Raw genomic sequence first — 20,367 nt, 5'->3', positions numbered from 1 at the left:
CTAGTCCACAGGTTTCCTTGGCTTCCCAGTGTACTTAGAATAACATCTCAGCTCTTTACCGACTCGCCCTTCCTCTAAGGTCATGGTTGAGCTGAAGTGAGCAGATGGCTCCTCCCATCACATACCCCCCCCACATTTACTCATACAAGAAAAGAGCGACTTCTCACATCCAAAGGGGAGAAAACCCCGAAGTTCTCCGATACCGCAAAGGTCAGTGTGAAATCTAAAACCGCGCATTGTATCTCTAATTATGTCTTTCTTAAACTTCCATTGAAAGTAGTTTTATTTCTGGACCACCCACCAGCTTGGCAATTAAGGAGCATACAGAACAATAATGACATATTTACTGCATTTGTTGAGGCTTTATGATGTGTCAGACAAAGCATTAAGCACTTCCCATGAATTATGTCACCAAATTCTTGAAACAACCCTAGGAGGTAGCATTACACCCACTGTCAAGAAAAGGAAACGAAGCTGAGCAAGGTTAAATGACTTGGCCAAGGCCACAACGCTAGTGACTGGCAAAACCAGTAAACCAGGTCTGCACCATTCTGGACTCTAGATCGTTATGTTAGGCCACCTTCCGAGAACAGCTGCCAAAGGAAGACCAGGGTTACATGCGGAAGCTAACCTATGTATAAGATCACCTACCAACTATTAAATTAAGTTTCCCAGAACCCACTGAAAATGATATGGAAGTTTTAGGCCTGCCACCCAGACCAGCACTTCCGAAAATTATCTGTACTCTGGATAATGTGGCTCCCCGGTTCATCCGAAAATAACCTTTATGCCTCTTCTCCTCCAGGTAGAGCTCAGGTCCTTGGTTGCCGACCACACAGCTCAACCTTCGCCTGAGACACTCGATGCTCATGGTATTTTGCTGCAGGTTGGATCAGGCAAAGAATACCAGTAGCATTCCATCCTCCATCTCCACCAACTGGGAATATCATGCATAAGAGGAAAATTGCTCAGGCTGTCAGCTCACCCCGGCTGCTTTGATTCAAATAGGGAGCATGTAACATAGGCTTTAACAAAACAACAGTTTGTACGTTGTTGCTCCAGCCCTAGACTCTCAAAGGGATAGTCACCTGCCCAGCACTGCGGAGGGGAGTTTGAAACTGAGAGGTTAGATTTCCACTCCATTTTCAAAGGATTATTGAAACTCAGCGGGGAACCCTAATAAAGATTAAGTAATTCTTAGAGACGAAGTCGAACCCAGAAAGAATCCCTTTCCTGGGATAAGTGGCACGCTGACAATTTGATGTGGGTTCCGGGAATTGAACTCAGGAGTCCAGAAATTCACCAAGAGAAAAGCATATTGAAAACACACCACAGGACTTAGCATATTTGAAGCCTTATTCACTGCTTGCTGACCACTGCTAACACAGAGCTGCTTCTGGAATGGACACGAGGCCTGCTGTGTGCCGAATGTCTTGGCTGCATTTAGGAGAAAGGAGAAGATTTAAGAGCAGACATAAACCTCCTGCCGCCAATTCTGAACAGATGTCCGCAATCCACACCCAGCAGATGGAAACACATCTTTGTTTTTTATAGTCTTACCTAGAAAGCCCTCTGGCCACAGCTTTTCAGAACTCAGATTGCAACCAGCTAAACCTCAGTCTGTTGCAAGCTGAGCCTTGAAAGCAGCCTGCACCAGGGCGGGATGGCGGTGGCGGTGTGGGGGCGGCTGCCTCGGGGTCTACTCACGCATGCAGTCTCCTCCGTACCAGCCCGCACGGCACTCGGCACAATAGATCCCCTTCACATAGAAGTCGTCCAGCGTGCCGCCCCATGAGCCGTTCCGGCAGGTCTTGCAGTTTTCAAAGATGGTGCAACCTGGAACATGTGTGAGCACAGGGGGTCGGATTACGCACTGGCAGGTTCTGATGGGTGGCGTGCGAGAGCAGCTGGACTTTCTCAGGGCCTCGCCTGGAAAGGCGCCAGAGCCCTTGGGGGGGAAAAATGCTCATTCCTAGGAAAATGCCAGAGTCACCAGAATTTGCAGCGAGAAGTCTAGGAGGGTGGTCCTAACCGTGTTCCAAGTCGGTGGTGGACACGCCACATGCTTCTCGTGGACTATTGAGAAAATTCAGGCAAGCAAATAGAATGAAATTAAGAACACCTAAAGGGCCATCGCCTGGGAACAACTTCTAGTAACACACTCTCTCTGTGTATATAGAAAAGTAATTAAAAAAAAAAAAAAACTAGGCTTACACTATATACCATGCATTCTGTTTTCATTGCTCATTTTTTCAGGTCTTAATAGAGAGTATCTCCCTGTTCCATTAAATATTCTTCTATGTCCTATCCTTCTATAACCAAAGTATGCCACTGGGAACAACCCTGACATCTAATAATGGGCTCTCCCTGGAAGGTGCCGAGCTATCCCCAAGCAGGTCACACCAGACAGGGTTGAGAGGTTCCCCGGTAAGGGTCATTTTTATAACATGGTCTCTTAGAGCGGGGGAGGGGCAACTGTGATGACAGAGATAATCCAATCCCACTTATCAAAATGGAGAGCTACGTTCAGGGTCTGCCATGGTCCAGCTGTGTTTCCTTGAGCAAACTGCTTAAGTCTCTGTGCCCCAATGTCATCATCTGTAAAACAAGGGTTAAAAACTGTAGCTGCCTCTTAAGGTTGATTTAAAAATTAAATTAACACATATAAAGGGCCTGGCACATAGTACATACACCCCAGATGTGAACTGTGATCATCGCCTGCACTCCCATACCTCCACTCGTTTTATCCCCACCGTTGCATACGTCGTGCGCAATCTTAACTGCCTGTTATCTGTTTTCCTATGACAGTCCGAAGTCAGGAACTGCATCTCGTTCAATAGCATATCCCCAGCATTTAACATAATATCTGCAACATAGCCAGTGTTCAGTAAATACAGTTTGAGTGAATGAATGAGACAGACATGTGGCTGGATGGATGAGCTGCGAATCCGGGCTCCTCAGCTGTTCGAGATAACCGGTGTTTCCCCGAGCTGAGAGCACATGTCTTTGATTTGGTCTGAAATGAGGTTTTCCTTGACCCGTAGTGCAGACATGCAGCGTATGTCTGTGTGGTTTCTGGAGGACAGAGGCTCATGGTCCTCGCCTTGCACACCACCCAACGTGGCTTCCCCATCCCAGGGCTTCTTCCCCACCAAAGAGCTGCTAAAATGATTCACCCAGTTCTAGTAGCTCATGTGGCCCACAGCTGGGTCCCAGCGGAGTCACTACTCTTCCCAAGGCCATCTTCCCCCATGTGTCCCTTGCCCCGCTTGGGTTCCCTACCCGCTGCACCATTGAGGAGGCAAACAGACTCAGAGTCTGCCCCCACTGGCCCTGCCAACCTTCACTCTCAGCACGGTAACTTCAAGGCTTTTAGAGACCCCAAGCCAGAAAAACCAGCCCGGTGATGAAGGTGAGCAAGGCTATCACAAAAAGACACTCGGGAGCTCACAACTTTGCCACAAAAGCCAGAGGCTCGAGCTCAGAGCTACATAGTCTGGAACCACATGAACATATACAGCAGACTTGGTCCAGAGAGGGCCCCAGGTCTGCTGGAGACCATTGGACATCACTACAGACATCCCTGTGACTGTGAGCATGGATGCTGATCTGCCTGTAACCACCGCCACCAGAAAAGAGACAGTTGTCTACCATGATGAGATAAACAACAGAAATTCTAAAACCATGCCGCAATCCCATTTCTCACCCTTGACGTTGGCGAAAATTCACGATTTCCGTTGCAAGGCTTTGGGAAAACAGTACCCTCACATGTGGCTGCTGTGAATGCCAAGTGCAAGGCGGACAAGGCAAAGGTTGACAATACGACATACGTCCCTCTCTCTGACTCAGCAGTCTCTCTCCCAGGGACCTACCCCAAAGAACACTGCAAAAATACTAAATGATATATGCATGAGACTACTCACTGTAGTGTTATTTATAATAGCAAAAGCTTGGAAACAACCCAAATACTCATAAACTACACCAACATACACAATGCAGTTATAGGCAACTGTAAAAATAAAAGAAAAAAATGGCTTTATACTGTCAGTGAGTGATATCCAGCAGATACTGTCAAGAGAAAAAAGCAAGGTAGTTAGCAGCATTTCTCGTAGGCTATCTTTTGTGCAAGAAGGGGAAAGATATATATATATATATGTATACACAAACATATATTTGCTTATGTTGTCAAATATAGAAAACGGATGGAAATAATAAACCTTTCTATGTATCAAGTAGGTGGTATAACACCACAGACAAAAGGACAATATCAGTTGGCTTCAAAACATAGAATTTTGACTATACATATTGAGTGGGATATATTCTAAGGTCAATAAAAGCCAAAACCATCAGTGGTCTTATTAGTATTAATGGTGCTACTGCAAACAAAATCAGTGCCATTGCTATTTTGTGCAGTTATATTATGCTATAAAACCAAGCAACAAGTGATTAGGTTAATATTATTAGGAAACAGGCTGTCCACATGACAGAAAAGATATACAAAGTCAACAAAGTTAATTAAACAACCTTGGAATATTACATTTGAACTCAAGTATCAGCATTGACTCATTTTTTTCTTTTTTAAAAAATGCCATTTCTTAGCCCCACCCACTTGAAATAAGTAAATAATAGTCCTAGTGAAACAGTGACAGTCCAGTAACAAGGAACACGTTAGGAGCCTAGAGTGTGGCCTCAGACCAGAATTCCTTGGAGAAATGGCCAATTCCAGATCTGGGGTAGAAAAGACATGAGAAGATTCTGAAACATCTGGTCATGTAGGAAATCAGGTAAGTTTTCAAACTCTGGGGTGGTCTTATCTGAAGAACTCAGGACGCAAGAGGCTCCCCAGGGTCCTGACGTGGGGGGGATGCACGCATGAAAATGAATCATGATTGCAGTGGATTAAACCACATCAGTAAAAGTACCTGAGTTCATAATCACCCACACATACACTTTCTGATCGCCAATAGGGACTGCTAGGATCTCAACTCACTGTTTTGAAAATCAGAAAAAGAAAAGAAGCTTCTAGGTAGCCTTCCCTTTCAGGGTAACTAGCTCTCCTCTACTTAGATCCAAAGATGGTTCCCAGCACTGCTCAAGGGCGTGACGTCAGGCGCCTCCGGAATGACATAACAGGAAGCTGTCGTGTGCGGTTGAGGCAGGTGGTGACTGCTGTCTGTACAATACAGTAAGAAGGACAAACACCACCTCTGGAGCTCTCTCTCCAGTGAGATAGTGAGCCCACTCTCACTTCAAAGGTGACTTCTAGACTCCTGAAAATATTGAAAATTATTCAAAGACTTCCACACACCTGCCAAGACAAGGACCCCTAGTTGGGAGATCCTGGTTGAGCTCTCAAAACAACCTTAGAAAATTTGGAGGGATTCCTCCACTATGTCCCTACAAAGCACACTCACCGTCATCAGGGAACTCGGGCAGTGGATTTCTTTTCTAAATCAAAATGTACAAAGGCTATACTGAGGTCACTCCCAATTTTCAAATTCAGCATTGCTCTCGTCTAAGAAGGAAGATGGTTTAAAAGTATTATTAGTTTACTTGAGTCCCATTTGCTTTCTACTTCTATAGCTTCCCACAGAAGAAAGTTCCTGGCAGTTATGTGCGTCATGCTGTGTGTTTGCAAAAGAAGGGGAAAGGGAGAAATGAGAGAAATTCCCACAAATACACTTTTGACAGCCTTTCAGTCTTCAGCCTAAGGAAAGTATGTTGGAAACTCTCTCTCTCCTCCTTTTGATCTGCCTAAAAGGTAAATGTAAGACTCCCCTAAGAAAAGTCAGATATGTCAAGCAGCATATAGGAAAGCACCTAGAAATTGTTCCATGACTTGCTAATCATGCTGGAAACACCTTTAGTCTGAGGCTCAGTGTCCACACGAGCCTCCATGCAGACAGGTGGAAAGAACAGTTGCTGTCCCCTGGTTGGTGGAGATATGGTGGCTTGGAAGAAGGCAAGAGAACGCAGGCTGTGACCTGGGAAGGTCCTGTCTCACCTTCAGATGCTCTCCTATTACTGGGACCACCTCCTAAATGTCCAGCTCAGAGCCCGAGCCTCATGCTTGACTTCTGCTCTTCCCTTCCCCAAGCAGCCAATCTCAAATTGTCAATTCCACTCTTTTGCGTATCTCTGAAATCCTTCCACCGCTCTCCATGCACAGGGCTTCTACATTCATTAAGGTCCCTGTTATTCCACCCCAGCTCCTGCCCTGGCCTTCCTCCAATCCTTTCTCTATACTGCAGCCACAGAGAAAATCAGCTTTCATGTCTTCACTCAAAGATCTCTGATGTAGCTAAAATAGCTTCAGGATATAACCTGAAGTCATAGCGCAACATGCAAACCTTTCAGGGTCTAGCCCTGTTCTCTTCTTGAGATTGTTCTCTTATAATGTTTTCTCTTTGTCTATCACTCTCCATATTTTTCATCACACACACACACACACACACACAAACACACACACACACACACACTCATACACATACCTTCAGCCAGACCAAGGAACTTGCAATTCCCAAAACCCCAAGCTTTGTCTCACCACAGGGCCTTAGCACATGCTCTCCTCTATGGCTTGATCTCTCTATCAGATCCCCTCCACCCTCTTCAGTTTGTTGTTTCCATCCTCAGCATACATATCACCTCCTCCAGGAAGTCTCTGACACCCCCAATATTCCCATAGTACCTTGTGCTTCTCTCTCACAGCTCACCACACTGTACCACAGATGCCTGCTTACTTCTCCATCTCCCCCACCAGGCTGCAAGCTCCGGGAATGCAGGGAATGCGTCTTTTTTTTTTTTAATCATTGTATTCCCAGCATCTGATATGGTCCACAGGAGCTGCTGAGTCTTTTGTCAAATGAATGAATGAGTGGATGAATTCACAGATTTATTATGTTAACAGTAAAAAGGGTCCTAATTCTTCTACTCCCTTTGCCTGAACAGTCAGGATTATGCCACTTTTAGTATCATGGCATCACAGCCTCTGATATCTGCCTGCCCAAAGTTAAGTGATCGGCCTCTTCTCATTCACAACCCTCAGAAAACACAAAGGCAGCCTGAGGCCTCCACTCCACACTCACCTGGGTGAATGAGGCAGGAGTCACATTCATTCTCCTCATTCCGGCAGCAAGGGATGGTGTAACCCACTACTTCCTTCTTTCCGGGGCAGACACACTCGATCTGATCGTATTCACAACACTCCCGACACATGATATTCCACTCGGCTCCAGGGCAGGCTTCATTAATGACTGTGTACTCTGAAATGAGAAGCAGCAGTTGAGGACAGGGATTCTGGTAGGAAGGGGTTAGACCAGTAAGTACTCTGCAGCCACAAATTGGCATACAAATGCATCACCCTGCCCAAATGATAAAGACCGTGTGAATTCTTCCTAGGCTGGTGTCTCCAAACTAGGGTGGCCTACCCTGAAGGGTGTCCAAAACCATCCCCTGGGGCATAGGTGAAATTCTGTTTAAAATAGTATTCATTTTTATTTTTTAAGTTAAAAAGAAAAAACAAGGAAAAGAGCTCATGTTTTATCTATATATAATCTAAGTGGATATGCACAAAAATAATTTATAAACAAGCATACATTTCTTGATGTCTATGCTCATTTCTATTTTTGCTAGGGTATATCAGGCTACTGCTTACAGCTGCATAGGTTGTGCACTGCACAATTCCAGGAGGAACCATTCAGCTGAACGATTGTCCAGCACAGCCCAGGTGCTGGGACCATCAAACAAGTTTGGAGAACCTTCGCTAGACTAGGTCATTCAAGTTCAAGACTAACTGCCAAATAGAGACCATGTCATTTCCTCCAAACTTGGCTCCTCGATTTCACAGTATGCCATTTTTATCGTATCTTCAAAGCGAAAACCAACAGAAAAGACAAAAAGTATCTTAATTAGTATGTTTGGGAGAATTTCAGTGCTTTACCAGGGTGAAGTCATTGGCAGAACTTCATTCAGTCCCCAAATACAACTGAGTGTTCTTTCCCATGAGAAAAAAAAAAAAAAAGTATTCCTTTCTGGGTAGGACTTCTGTCTTTCTTTCTTTTTTAAAACATACCTTAAGTAAATGAAAAAGAAAAACCATCTGGTAAAATCTATAAGGGGAATCAGTCGGCGGCTGCCCAGGGGAACCCAATCCAAGAAACAGACTGAGCTTTGATTTGCTATTCTTTCTTCCCTACTCTCCATGTCTCAAAGTTTTGCACAAAGACGACGATTGAGGAAGAAATAGGTCAGATATTTGAGGGAGAAAGTGAATCTGGCTCCTCTGTGAAGGCTTCCCTTAAAACCCTGGGCGGGGATCCCCCAACATGATTTGCAGGCCCACATAAACCCACGCTAGCATCTGCGGTGACTTCTAACCTCTCGAATTTCTCAGTTTAGTCTTCTATTTTCCTCCCCTAAATTTGGAAGTCTGACACTGAGTTGATCATCCTTAATCTGCCAGGTAGAAGCATCTAAAGAAACCATCACCATCTCCTGTCAGCCTCAGGTCATAAGAACATTCTAGCTTCATAGAAAGGAATGACTTGTGGGGCACCTGAGCGGCTCAGTGGGTTAAAAGCCGCTGCCTTTAGCTCCATTGGTGATCCCGGGGTCCTGGGATCAGGCTCTCTGCTCGGTTCCCCCACCTTCTCTCTAACTGCCTCTCTGCCTACTTGTGATCTGTCTGTCAAATAAATAAATAAAATCTTTAAAAAAGAAAGAAAGGAACCACTTGCATAATAAGGGACAGTACCTTAAATGGAAAAAATTTAGCTATATTAAAAATGCTCTCATTTCTTTTCCCACAAACTTCGGCAGACCAGCAAAGATCCTTACACTGGCATTTGGGAATGACTGGGAGTGATTACTGTGATCGTGTCACTAGCAAAGTTTTGCTTCCCCCACTACTCTGTGGGCCTATCTAGGACAGACACCAGGACAGACTTAGCTGAGCTTCCCGGTTTCTGATGTTGGCCCAGTGACGCAAATGGCTTCTGAAAGTGAAAAGTGAAAAAAGAGGAGAAAACCCAAGAGTACATCTCCATCATATTTGGCCATCAACCCTTAGAAATGACACTTAAACATGAACAACAAAAGAAAAACAGATAAGCTGGACTGTATCACATTTTTAAAATGTTGTGCAGCAAAGGACATTGTCCAGGAAGTAAAAAGCCTAGAAAATGGGAGCAAAGTTTTGCAAATTAAATATTTGATATGGGTTTAATATCAAAAATACATAGAGAACTCCTACAACTCAACCACAAAAGGACAACCCAAGTGTTTTAAGGAGGCAAGTAGCACGAACAGATATTTCTCCAAAGAAGCTTAACAAATGGCCAATAACTCATAAGAAGATGGTTGACGTCACAAGTCACTGGGGAAATGCAGATCAAAACCATGAAAAGGTACCACCTCACAGAAGTTAGATGTCTATAGGAAAGGAAAGTAACAAGAGTTGGCCAAGATGTGGAGCCACTGGAACCCTCGTGTATTGCTGGTGAATCAGAGCTGGGCCCCCTCCATCCTTAGAGAAGGACCTGGAACAGCTGGTCCAGGTTGCCTGCCTTCGGTCCAAACCCCTCCTTTCCAGTCCCCCAGGTTGTCCAGCCCTGTGTGTTCTCCCCTCCCAAAACATGTGTGACTCATGTCTTACCCCCTCCCTCTGTCCATCTTAGGGCAAGCACTACATCCTTCTAGGTATTCTAAGAATTTAGAAACGCTAATAACTCCCAGGAGGACAATGGCAGGATAAAAATAATTTGCAACTTTTATAAGACTTCATACTTAAACATGCAAGGCCAAGTAAGGTCTGCTCTACTCCAACAGAGAGTGGAGCCCATTTCCCCCTAAGAAGCAGGCTTGTTCACTTCTGGCCTAGCTGTGGAATATTCTGGGCCTCCTTTTGACCCAGGAATTAATTCCCTAAAATGCCTTCATTGGCATTTCTTTTAACTTCAGTGAGCAAGCTCCCCTCTGCCCTCCCAAGCCCATTATATTAATTGCACAGGAAAGGTCTGGGGCATTGTCATCTTATGCAAAGAGAATGATCACGGGAAGCCTGCTCTGTCTAGCAGTTCGGTCAACTGACTCCTTTCCAAGGATTCTGTGTGTGGCATACGGAATAATAGTCCTCCCAGAGATGCCCACATCTTAGCGCCCCGAACTATGAAAATATTGCTTAACATGGCAAAAGGGATTTGCAGACACAACCAGTTTAAGGATCTTGAGATGAGAAGAGGAGGCTGGATCGTCTAGGTGGGCCCAACATCATCGCAAGGATCCCTTGCAAGAGGGAGGCAGGATGGCCAGAATCAGAAAGGGAGATGTGACAGCAGAAGCAGAGACTGGACTGATGTGCTCTGAAGACGGAGTGAGGGACCATGAGCCAAAGAAAGCCGGCAGTTTCTAGAAGCTAGACAAGAAACAGATTCCCCCCTGGAGCCTCAGGAAGGAATGCAGGCCCACTGGCACCTTTGGTTTTTTTTAGCCTCAAAAGCCTCATTTAAAACTTCTGACTTCCAGCACGGTAGGAAATAAAGGTGTGCTGTTTTAAGTTACTAATAAGTCTGTGATAATTTGTTACAGCATCCACTGGGAACTTATGTCTTCTCAAACAAACAAACAAAAAAATCTGACCCACAGCAAGTCATTTAACCCGAGTTTCCCCACTGAACACAGTCCCAAGAATACAGGTGAACTGATGAATCCATTCTTTCATCATACAAGTATTTCCCAAGAGTCCACATGGGCCAGTAGAGGCTGGGTGCTGGAATCCGATGGAGAGAAAATCAGACACCATTTCCAGACTTGTGGAAGTCACGGTTTCACAGAGGAGGCAGCTTTGGGCAAACGACGCTGCAAACACACCATCACCAACCGTGATTAGGAAAATGTAGGATGGACGTTAGCACCAAATCTAGAGGACTCACACGGTCAGGGCGGTTAAATCAGATCACGGGTAGATATCTGTGGAAGAGCCAGAAGAGACAATGGTTTGTTTGTTTGTTTGTTTGTTTAAGATTTCATTTATCTATTTGACAGACAGAGATCAGTAGACAGAGAGAACCAGAGAGAGAGAGAGGAAGGGAAGCAGGCTCCCTGCTGAGCAGAAACCCCAATGCAGGGTAGATCCCAGGACGACCCTGAGATCATGACCTGAGCCGAAGGCAGAGACTGAGACAATGGTTTTAATGTTTTGGTGATTCGAGCCCGTCCCGTCTGGTCTGGCAAGCCCATCACCCTTCTTCCTCCCCAGCTTTAACAAAGAAAAGAACGTGCTCCCAAAATATATGTGTAAGAAATAAATAGATGAGTGAAATGTTCTATAAGAAATACCTAAAGTTGGCCAGCTGAAGAGATTTCAAAAGGCAGTACGCAGAGAAAAGCAACCTCCTGGACTGCTTTTTCTCCATTTATTAGAATTATCTTTGCAGAAAGAGCATACTGGTCATTTGGCTTTAGCTGTCCAGATTTCAGTGAATTTCAATATGGGGCAAAAGGCCAGTTCCAGAAACTAGCCCTGAGAGAAGCCCTAAGGACAGAAGTTACTGGATGTTGTCATGTGTGTATACTAAAGCTGTTCAGCATCTGTGTAAGTAAATGCTTTTACGCTGTTCATGCAATTCAACCTTCAACAGGACCCAGTGAGACCAGTAATATATTTTCTTTTAAGTTTAAAGGATGTAGCCCTATTACTTCACTTCACCAGTGAAGAAAACAAGGAAAAGCACTAAGGAGGAGAAGAAGTAAAGAGAAATGTCAAAACCTTTCCAGAGAATTAATTCTGGGAAGAAGAGAGGCCAGTAGGATCACCTAGGGAGGTGAACAAGGCTGTAGCTCAGGGGGAAACAGACCAGGACGAGCCCCGGCTTGACCAGCTAGAGGTGCGCACGTCCCCCCTTGCCTAGTTAGGAACAAAGCCCTGTACAAGCAACTGAGGTGTTCTGTCCCATCAGTGATTCCCAGGAAAGAAGCACATAGAAAGTGACCGTGACAAAATCGAGCTCCGAGAGCTCCGGCACCAAGCACATTTATTCACCCCCAAGCTCTTCCGTTAGATAAAATATTATTTTTTCTTTAATCAAACATGACACGTTTTAATATAAATAATTTCTTATGAAAGCTTCCAAAATAAAATCATAAATAAAGGAATACAAACTATTTGGGAATAATGTTAATATTTTGCTGTCTGTCCTTCAAACTGTCTTATTTCAATGGACATACATACCCACATGCAGATACTGACACATGTGGACAGTCTTCTTCCCCAAACTGATCACAAATCATGTTCTGTGTTAGAAACTGCTTTTTGGGGGCCCCTGGGTGGTTCAGTGGTTAAGCATCTGCCTCTGGCCCAGGTCATGATTCTAGGGTCCTGGAACTGAGCCCTGCATTGGGCTCCCTGCTCAGAGAAAGGCCTGCTTCTCCCTCTCCCACTCCTCCTGATTGTGTTCCCTCTCTGGCTGCTTCTGTCAAATAAATAAATAAAATCTTAAAAAAAAAAAAAAAAGAGAAAAGAAAAGAAAGAAAGAAACTGCCTTTTTTTTCTCTCAGATTAGAGATGTCTTCTCTTGGCACTGAGTAGTCTTCAAAAGTGGTTTTAAGTTGCTGCATAATTACCCTGTGTGTGCAGGTATCCCCTTTCCCTCTTTCTTAAATCGGGGCAAATGAAAGCAAGAGAGTTGCAAAGGTCTTCGGCGTCCTGAGCTTTGCTCTGGGGGCCCTCTCAGCGGCCATGCCAATGGGGCAGAGGCCGCCCCGGTGTCTCCTCACCAGGGGGGAGTCCATTTCCATGGGTCCACTTGCCTTCTTCCAGAACTTGCTTTGGAAAATGGAAGCCACTTCCCCCGGTCCTGCTTTGACAATGGGAATCCTGAGGCCATGACGGCCACGCTGAGGAGCTGGGGCAGGCGTGGCTTCACAGAGCGGCCATCGAATAAATGAAGGGCTGGAAGAAAGCCGCTGGCGTCATCTTCACCCATAATGTTGCGGGTTTCCTCCGCAGCCTGAGAGTCCGCCAGGAGGCCCGCCAGCCCTGATCTGTCTCTCTCCAGCTGACGGACAGGGGATCCCTCCAACAGGCGGGGAGCAACTGCGTCCCCCAGAGCGTGGTCTCCGAGGGCCAGGCGCTCAACACCAGATTTTAAGGAAATATGTTGACCCTGATGGCCATTAAGGTCCATCTGAAAAACCTCAGAGGATTCTTCTGGAAAACAAGGTCCGCCTGTTCCTCGCATGATTGAGACCTCAGTTGTTAGATTAAAGGCCCAGACCAAGACCACCCCAGAAGGTGGCAAAGAAAGGTGCTTTCATTCTGTGCCCTTCCTCCTTTCTGTCCATCCAAACCTCCGGGTCCCCCCAGCTAACCACATGTAAGTAACACCTCTACCGAGTCTTTACCATCCTGCATTCTAGAAACCTTCTGAGACCAGAGGGAGGAAGAAAGATGTCTGCCTCAGCGGGAGATCCGACTGGACAGCTTGGGCCCCCCACTCCCAGCCCCCCTCCTCCGGTAGGATCTGCGCTCCCCAGACTGAGGACGGTTCCACAGCCCACAACTTTCCTGACGCCCCCAGGGTCAGGCCAGCTGCTCACAGGATCAGGACCGATGACAAGCAAAGCCCAGGCAGGCAGCACTGGGAGTCACGGGACAGGGAAAGCTTGCAGACTCCGTGTGTTCTCCAGAACCTTCCTGTCAGCCAGCCTGGCTGGATTCCCCACCTCCGTGACCTTGGCTGCCCCCTCCCACAGCTCCTCTTGTTAATGAGATAATGGCAGCTGTGGAGTCAAGGTTTTCATCACCCCCTCTGGGTACCAGGAGTGATAAAACTTTTAATGGAGTCCATAGGAGTCTGGTTTGGGGGCATGCGTACCGTGGTGGGGGACAGGGAGGCCAAAATCAGTTTGTCACCTGATTTCCCTGCTCACCTTTATAAAGCAGGCTGCTCTCCACTGTGAACCTGCCTTCATCCTTCTAGGCACCCCGGGTCCCAGCACCTCCAGGGAATGCTTCCAAGCCCTGGGCCTATACCTGCTCGTTGAATCCTCCTGACCAGCCTTCAAGCAAGTCTGACTTTCTTCACTTAACAGATGAGGAAACTGAGGAAGAAATAGGGTAAGTACACGGCCCCAGGTGGCACCGTTTTCAGCTGAAAGAAAGACCAGAACCCACCTCTTTCTAGGGCCAGAGTCTCATTCCTTCCCACACGCTACCTGGATTCTAGAGGGTTCCCACCTCTGACCTCGCAGTGTCACGAATGCAGCACTGATGAGATGGACATATTTGGGAATCAGACCCCCCAGATGTTAATCCTGAGTCTGTCCCTCTTGTATGCCGGTGGACTGTCGTGGTAGACAAGGCGCCTTAGCCCTAAGCCGCAAGTGGGTAGATGTACAGTTGATGGGGCTGTTGATGTCCCTGTGACCGAAGAAGGCAATGAGCAGAAAGGGCTTTGAAAGAACAACTGCAGATTTATCAAGACATTTACCATTCTGCTCTGCAGGATACAAAGCCATCCCATCTCGGGCTAAGGCACAGATGGCAACAGGAGCGAAGGGGGTGAGTAATAATGTCTTCTCCTGAGGCCCACACATACACGGCATTTTTAGGCTCATATTAAAATCATGGCATTCTGAGCTCCTCCCCTTGCTTCTAGATCTCTAACACCCCTCTTCAGACACCTATTTAAATAGGACATGGTTTACCTCCTGCTGCTTCTCTTCTAGAAATAGAAATTCTACATCCATAGTCCAAGGGAACAAAACCTAAACTCTGGCATTTGGCAGAATCCCCAGTTGCCATTATCCTCAGCAACTGTGGTGCTGGAAATCCTTGAAGGACAGCTGCTTCTGGGTTATTTCAATTGTTGGAATATGAGCTGCCTGGATCTTATTTTTTTAGTAGAATTGGCTACTACGAAAAACATTTAATAATGCATCTAAAAGTACTTGGCAATAGAATTCAGCAAATATGACATCAACTGAAGCATTAGAATGGCTAAGTTGAAAACAATAACATTTAAGCTAGCCCCTAAAAATCCAGTGTGGATTTCCCTGGGCCCAAGAATTCTACAAACTATCCCCCCAGCCCCCGCCCCTGCCAGCCCCTCTTCCACACTTCCAAACCCTTCCTTCTGAATCAGAGCATGTCAAGGCCACACAGGAGTCTGGGTCGGCCACATCTACCTCCTTGCCAATAGCTTCCAGAGTTAGTGTACTGACTTCATATCCACGGTCACTGTGCCAGGCAGAAGGCAGATTTTCCTTCTACCAAAGCCAGCTGGCCAGCAGCACAGGTCAAGTGTGGACGGATGCTGAGTGAGGATGATGCATTTTTTATGGTATGTCCGGTTCATTAAGCCCTAAGCTGGCAGGAGCGCAGGGCAGGCTAGCCCTCCTCAGAGCTACCTGCCCCAGCTCTGCAGGCTAGAACCCGATGAGGTTGCGGCAACTTCCTGCCTGAGGACTCCACTCTGGAATCACGACAGGCGGTCAGGGGCAACATCTCCTGTTAGGGACACAAGACCTCGAAACCCCCATCCTAGTACAGACAGAACACCCAGTATTTCCTTTCAATTCCCTGTGAAACGTGAGCTGGTGGGAAGAACAGTGGAAGGCAGGGGTGGCTCTCGTTTCTGGAGCGCTCCCTGTTTGCAAGATGCTCCTCTAAGCCTTTTAAGTCTTATCTCATTTAACCCCAGCACTAAACTGAAAGACACTATTATCCTCAGTCTACAGGGTGGAAGGGGGGAAGGTCACATGAAAGGAGTTAAGGAACTTGCTCGAGAAAAGCAGCCCTAAGCGACAGAGTCAAGCCCTGGCCCATACTTGAAACCCCAATCCTGTACACCCCACATATATGCACAGTCACACCCATCCACATCTCTCCTCTTCTGCATGCCTGTATATTCAAACACGGGCACATCTGTACCAAAGGTGCGTTTCACAACTATGAAACGTGAGGGCTGAGTCTTCACTGAGGTCACGGCGACTCGAGTCCACTTCCGCAGGATAGCCCTTGAAGGAACAACCGGTTTTATGCCTCACCCGTTGCCCCTGTGGCTATCCAGTCTGAAACAAGTCAGGGCAGAGAGAGGAGGCAGGCTGTGCTAGGGCCGAGGGAGAAGCCGCGTTGCATGACAACGGGAACAATATTTAGCAAAGGCAGGGATAAAGAAGTTCCCAGAAACAGCAAACAACAGGTCGATGAGCAGCTCAAAACTAACTCCAAGTCACGTGCTGTCGCTGTGGGATACGGCCCCAGCGCAAAGAGCCCAGGCCGCTTCAGGGTGTGTGTAAATCAGGGTCCCAGCGACTGGGTTATACCAGAGCCGGCAAACACCAGAGTAGATAATGGGGGAACTGGGGACAAGCCTCCGGGTGTGCAGTGAGGCAGGTGGAGCGGAGAAGAGACGGTGAGGAAGGGTGGTGGGTCTCAGTGCCCCTGGGGGTGAGAAGGATGCTCAGACAGTGCCCTCTTTTGGGAAGGGGAGACCGTGTGACTGGCACCAAGGATCCCATCGAGCCGGGAAGTCAGGCCACAGCCCTGGGACTCCCCGGTTGTACTCGAATTCATCAGATTCCATTTGCCCAGTGATCCCAGACTGACCGTGTTACTGGGGCATCTCCACGGCTCTTCCGCCCTCCCAGAAGGCGGTAAGCGATGAGGGCATCAGATTTCCAGCCAGGCCCGCAGTAGAGGTCTGAAGAGAAGCCCGCGTTGCACAGATACGATTCCTTCTTTCCCCTTCTCCTCCGTCACGGTGAGGTATTCTGCAATGTCGCATTCATTACAGGCAAGAGAGCAGAGTTTTCCAAACTACCTTCCAGGGAGCCCTCATTCCCCCAGATCGTACAAGGTAGGATGTGAAAAGAGGTTCTGGGCTTAACCTTGTAAAATGCGAATCACAGCTTGCTTTATTACATGGCTTTGCAACATCTACAAATGCCTTGAGCACGGCCACTTGCCACCTCCCCCAGACTCTGTTCATCCTAACATCCTAGGTTTGGGCTCTTTATTTTTGCTCAAGATCTTCCAACATTAGAATTCCATGAAACCCACTTTGGAAAACGCCAGACTGGACCATCAGCTCCTTGAGCGGACTGCAAGTGCCTGCAGGAAACGGGCTTCGCCTTATCCACCATGGCAGCAGCCAGCACCAAGTATCAGGTCTGGGGCACAAGCAAGTCTGCTGAGTAAATGCGTGAATGTGGGCACAGGAAACGCATGCGATTTCCCAGGAAAGGTGAGTGCTGACAAAGCGTGATGTTAGAAACATCTCTTGCTGGGACACTGTGGGGGTCTCAATTTTGTGGTATGAGGAATCCATTGGGTCCATTCCTGGTGAATGTTTTGGTTTCTTGCCGTTTGTCACTTGTTTCCACAAAGACTTGGGATGCTCAGGTGTTCTCTTCCACCAATGGGCTGGACCAGGGGAGCTGGGCTTGCCTAGAAGGGAGGCTGAGCACCGTTGAAAAGCAGGCAGTCAACCACCCACTAGGAGGCAGAAAGCCAGACCAAGAAGTCCTGCAACAAAGATTCTTTACTGGCAGCCAAGCCCCCCCTTCCACTCATACCCAGGTGAGCCAAGGGCGTGTGGGAAGAGGGGAGCAGACGTGACCAGCTAGAGGTTAAGTTCAGGCTCCTTGTCCCAGGACATCTCCGGTGTGCCCCACCATCGCTGTTGATTCTGAGTTAAGATCCCAGCATCAGGGGATTCGTTGTCACCTGTAAAGGGAATCTATGAAATAAGTGGAGGGGAGACTCTGAAAAACACAGACGCTTTAGTTCCCCAGAGTCTTCAAATGATTCATTTGATCTGACGCAAACTGGGCCAACATCCCCTCCATTTAGTGGTTTTCCATTGAACCGGCTGGAAATCTTTTTTTAACCAAGCATGAATTCAGCTTATGAAGACAATTGCTGTGTCTCCCCATGAGCTAACGATGCCTGAATGTGTTCCTCACTCCTTTCTGGCGACAGCCCCGGTTTTCCAATCACCAAACCAACTGACCAGACTTCTGCTCACAGGGAAACTTGCTGCCAGACCACCAGCTCCGCCCTCTGAAGCAGCCAGGACCTCAGAGAGGATGGGGCTGAAGACGCCCGCCCTGCGGGAATTAGGACATTGGCCCAACTGCAGAGGCGGAAGAAGAGTGACAGAAATACGCATCCTCATGTGCTGCCCAGCTGACGGGGACACTTCTCTTACCTGCTTGACATTAGTGTCAGGCAGACAGTAGGTCCTCATGCAAGGTTGAAATCAATTGGTTAAAACCCATCTTTAATTTTACTGGAAGGGGATTGTGTCTCTGTCCCCTGCTAGATCCATCAACTGCGTTATGCCAAAAAAGAAGGGGGAAAAAAAAAAATGCTTTCCTTTATTCATTCCGGGCCTGCTTCTCCCATTCCACAGCCTGAGTTTACACATAGATGATCTTGACAGAATAAACCCATAAAGGAACTAAGCTACAAAGTGTCAGGGCTGGACGTGAAACATGGCTCACCCTTCAGTCTGTTGTTCTGCAAACAGACACATGAGTCTAATTATCAAGGCTGACCAGGAGAAAGAGAAATTCTCACTTGCTACGCTAAATCAGAGTAAGACACGTAATCCTGGGGACAGCTATCCCAGAAAATGGTTAGAGTTTTGATCTGCCCGCTGCCTCAGTTTCCCTCAGGACATCTAGAGTGTCCAAGAGACAGCCAGACTTCCCTACTAACACCATGCTCCTTTATGACTCGGCCAGAATACAGCCAGCAGATCGACCCGAGCTGAACCTATTGCTTACCGTGGTGGTGTTACGGAGTGTTTCAAGGAGTGGCTTACAGAGTCAGACTCTCTGGGTTCAAGACACGGATGTCCAGCCATGGGACCTAGGCAAGCTTACCCTCTGCCTAAGTTTTTCCACGTGCGATTAAATAAATTAAATGTAAAGCCTATAAGACAGTGCCTGCTACTTACCACAAACACCATAAATTATTTGGGTGGTGAACCTTACGGTTAGGTCCCTTATCTAGGATAGGATGGAAGGCCATTTGGCCACCCATCATCAAGGGTGAAGGATTTGAAGTACAAACCCTACCCCCTCTGCTTCAACTCACGTATAATTGCACCCAAGAAAAAAAATGAGAGGAGAGCAGCTGAGTGGGGAGTTCTGGGAGACCCTGTGATGAAGAGGGTAGGCTATCTCCAGCCAACTCGAATTCTCTGTCTTCCTTGAGTGGTTTTGTTTGCAGGTATGAGGCTTGCTTTTTCTTACGTTTTCTCTCTACCATAAACCTAATGCTTCGGCCCAGATCTTAGGATGGCTGACAAACCGAATTCCTTAAACGCAGACCAGGCTTGGAATCTGAGAGACTTTCTGCCACTGATCTGGTAGCTTTCGAAGCTCCAGCTGGCCTCTGGGTCCTCTACCCCGGACAGGAACTGGAAAATGTAAACACTGAATTTCTCTCCCTTTTAAAATAAAAAGAGAGAGAAGCGGGGGGCAGGGAGCTGGGTTCTTGTGACTTTCACATATCCCACAGTGAGGGCGACAGGTCCTCCCCCACGTGGCGGAAGGGGGGCACAGGCATCCCTCATTTATCACTGAAATGACACCTCCCCCAGCCTGCACATGCCTCAAATTGAGCACAGCTTCTAGAGCTGGTCTTAGGAGAGACAGGTAGGGAATTTCTCGTGCTTGGGGATTGGCTGCCCCTAGTGAGGCAGGTGGAAATCATTTCTGACTTAAGGCCAATCATTAGATTACCCAATACCATTCTCTCGGCCATTTCTGTCTAGCCAGCATATCCCAGATGTAGGGGACTTGAAATCAAACTTCCAGCCCATGCTAGTGGTATTGCCTAAGACTTCGGGATATTTCCGAGACACTCCCATGTCCAAAGATGTTTTGTCCCTAACTTATTGACCCAGACACAATACCCAACCTCATCCTCTCTTTCCACCAAAAGCTCACGCTCAAGGACACTTGTGGGAATAAAACCCTTTACCGAAAGAGTGGGTGGTCACGGAGGTTCCAGGTGTTCTACAAAACCCACACGTTAAAATATATTTACGTTCCCTCTTTTAAAAGTCCTGTCAAGCTACTCATCCTTTCTCCCGTTTCTCCCCATTCAGCGCTCAGCCCCCCACCTTCTCGCTTTCACTGGCCCTTTTTACTCCACCCTCTCAAGAAGGGCAGTCAAAATCTCAAATGCCAATAGGGAGCGGCTGTTAAGTGTGGGCTGAAGAGGTGGGGCATCTTGCCACAGAGAGGACCAGCCCACCTCAAAGCTTTCAGGTTCCAAACATTTTAAGCATGATGTCCCAATAAATACTTTTTCAGGCATTTTTGACCCAAAGACTGCCAGACCTTCAGCTCTAT

At 47.1% G+C, this 20,367-nt stretch overlaps 1 protein-coding gene and 1 long non-coding RNA gene across 8 annotated transcripts in view; one reads left to right on the top strand and one right to left on the bottom strand.

Moving 5' to 3' along the window:
• The window catches only part of PAMR1 (peptidase domain containing associated with muscle regeneration 1), a 150,372-nt gene that overhangs the window by 46,063 nt on the left and 83,942 nt on the right, over nt 1-20,367 (bottom strand). For 4 of the 6 annotated variants that reach the window (XM_045066019.1, XM_045066020.1, XM_045066021.1 and 1 more), the window contains 2 exons: nt 7,086-7,262; nt 1,708-1,836 (listed from right to left, as the gene is read on the bottom strand). In XM_045066019.1, coding sequence (XP_044921954.1) covers nt 1,708-1,836; nt 7,086-7,215 — 259 coding nt within the window. In that variant the 5' untranslated portion in view covers nt 7,216-7,262. Of the gene's footprint in view, nt 1-1,707; nt 1,837-7,085; nt 7,263-10,928; nt 10,966-20,367 lie in introns of all 6 variants that reach the window. The other 2 variants (XM_004755988.3, XM_013058003.2) reach the window with 2 other exon arrangements.
• Nucleotides 16,234-18,940, top strand: LOC123387763. Of its 2 annotated transcripts, none has more exons than XR_006602251.1 (2): nt 16,234-17,243; nt 18,029-18,940. It is a non-coding gene; the product is annotated as an uncharacterized LOC123387763 (long non-coding RNA). The 2 variants fall into 2 exon arrangements; XR_006602252.1 differs by having other exon boundaries at nt 16,234-17,578.

Source organism: Mustela putorius, unplaced genomic scaffold (assembly GCF_011764305.1).
Source record: "Mustela putorius furo isolate JIRA1106 unplaced genomic scaffold, ASM1176430v1.1 tig00003859_pilon_pilon_pilon, whole genome shotgun sequence".
Lineage (NCBI taxonomy): Eukaryota > Metazoa > Chordata > Mammalia > Carnivora > Mustelidae > Mustela > Mustela putorius.
Note: the sequence above shows the minus strand (reverse complement) of the source record. Positions and strands in the feature narration are given on the sequence as shown.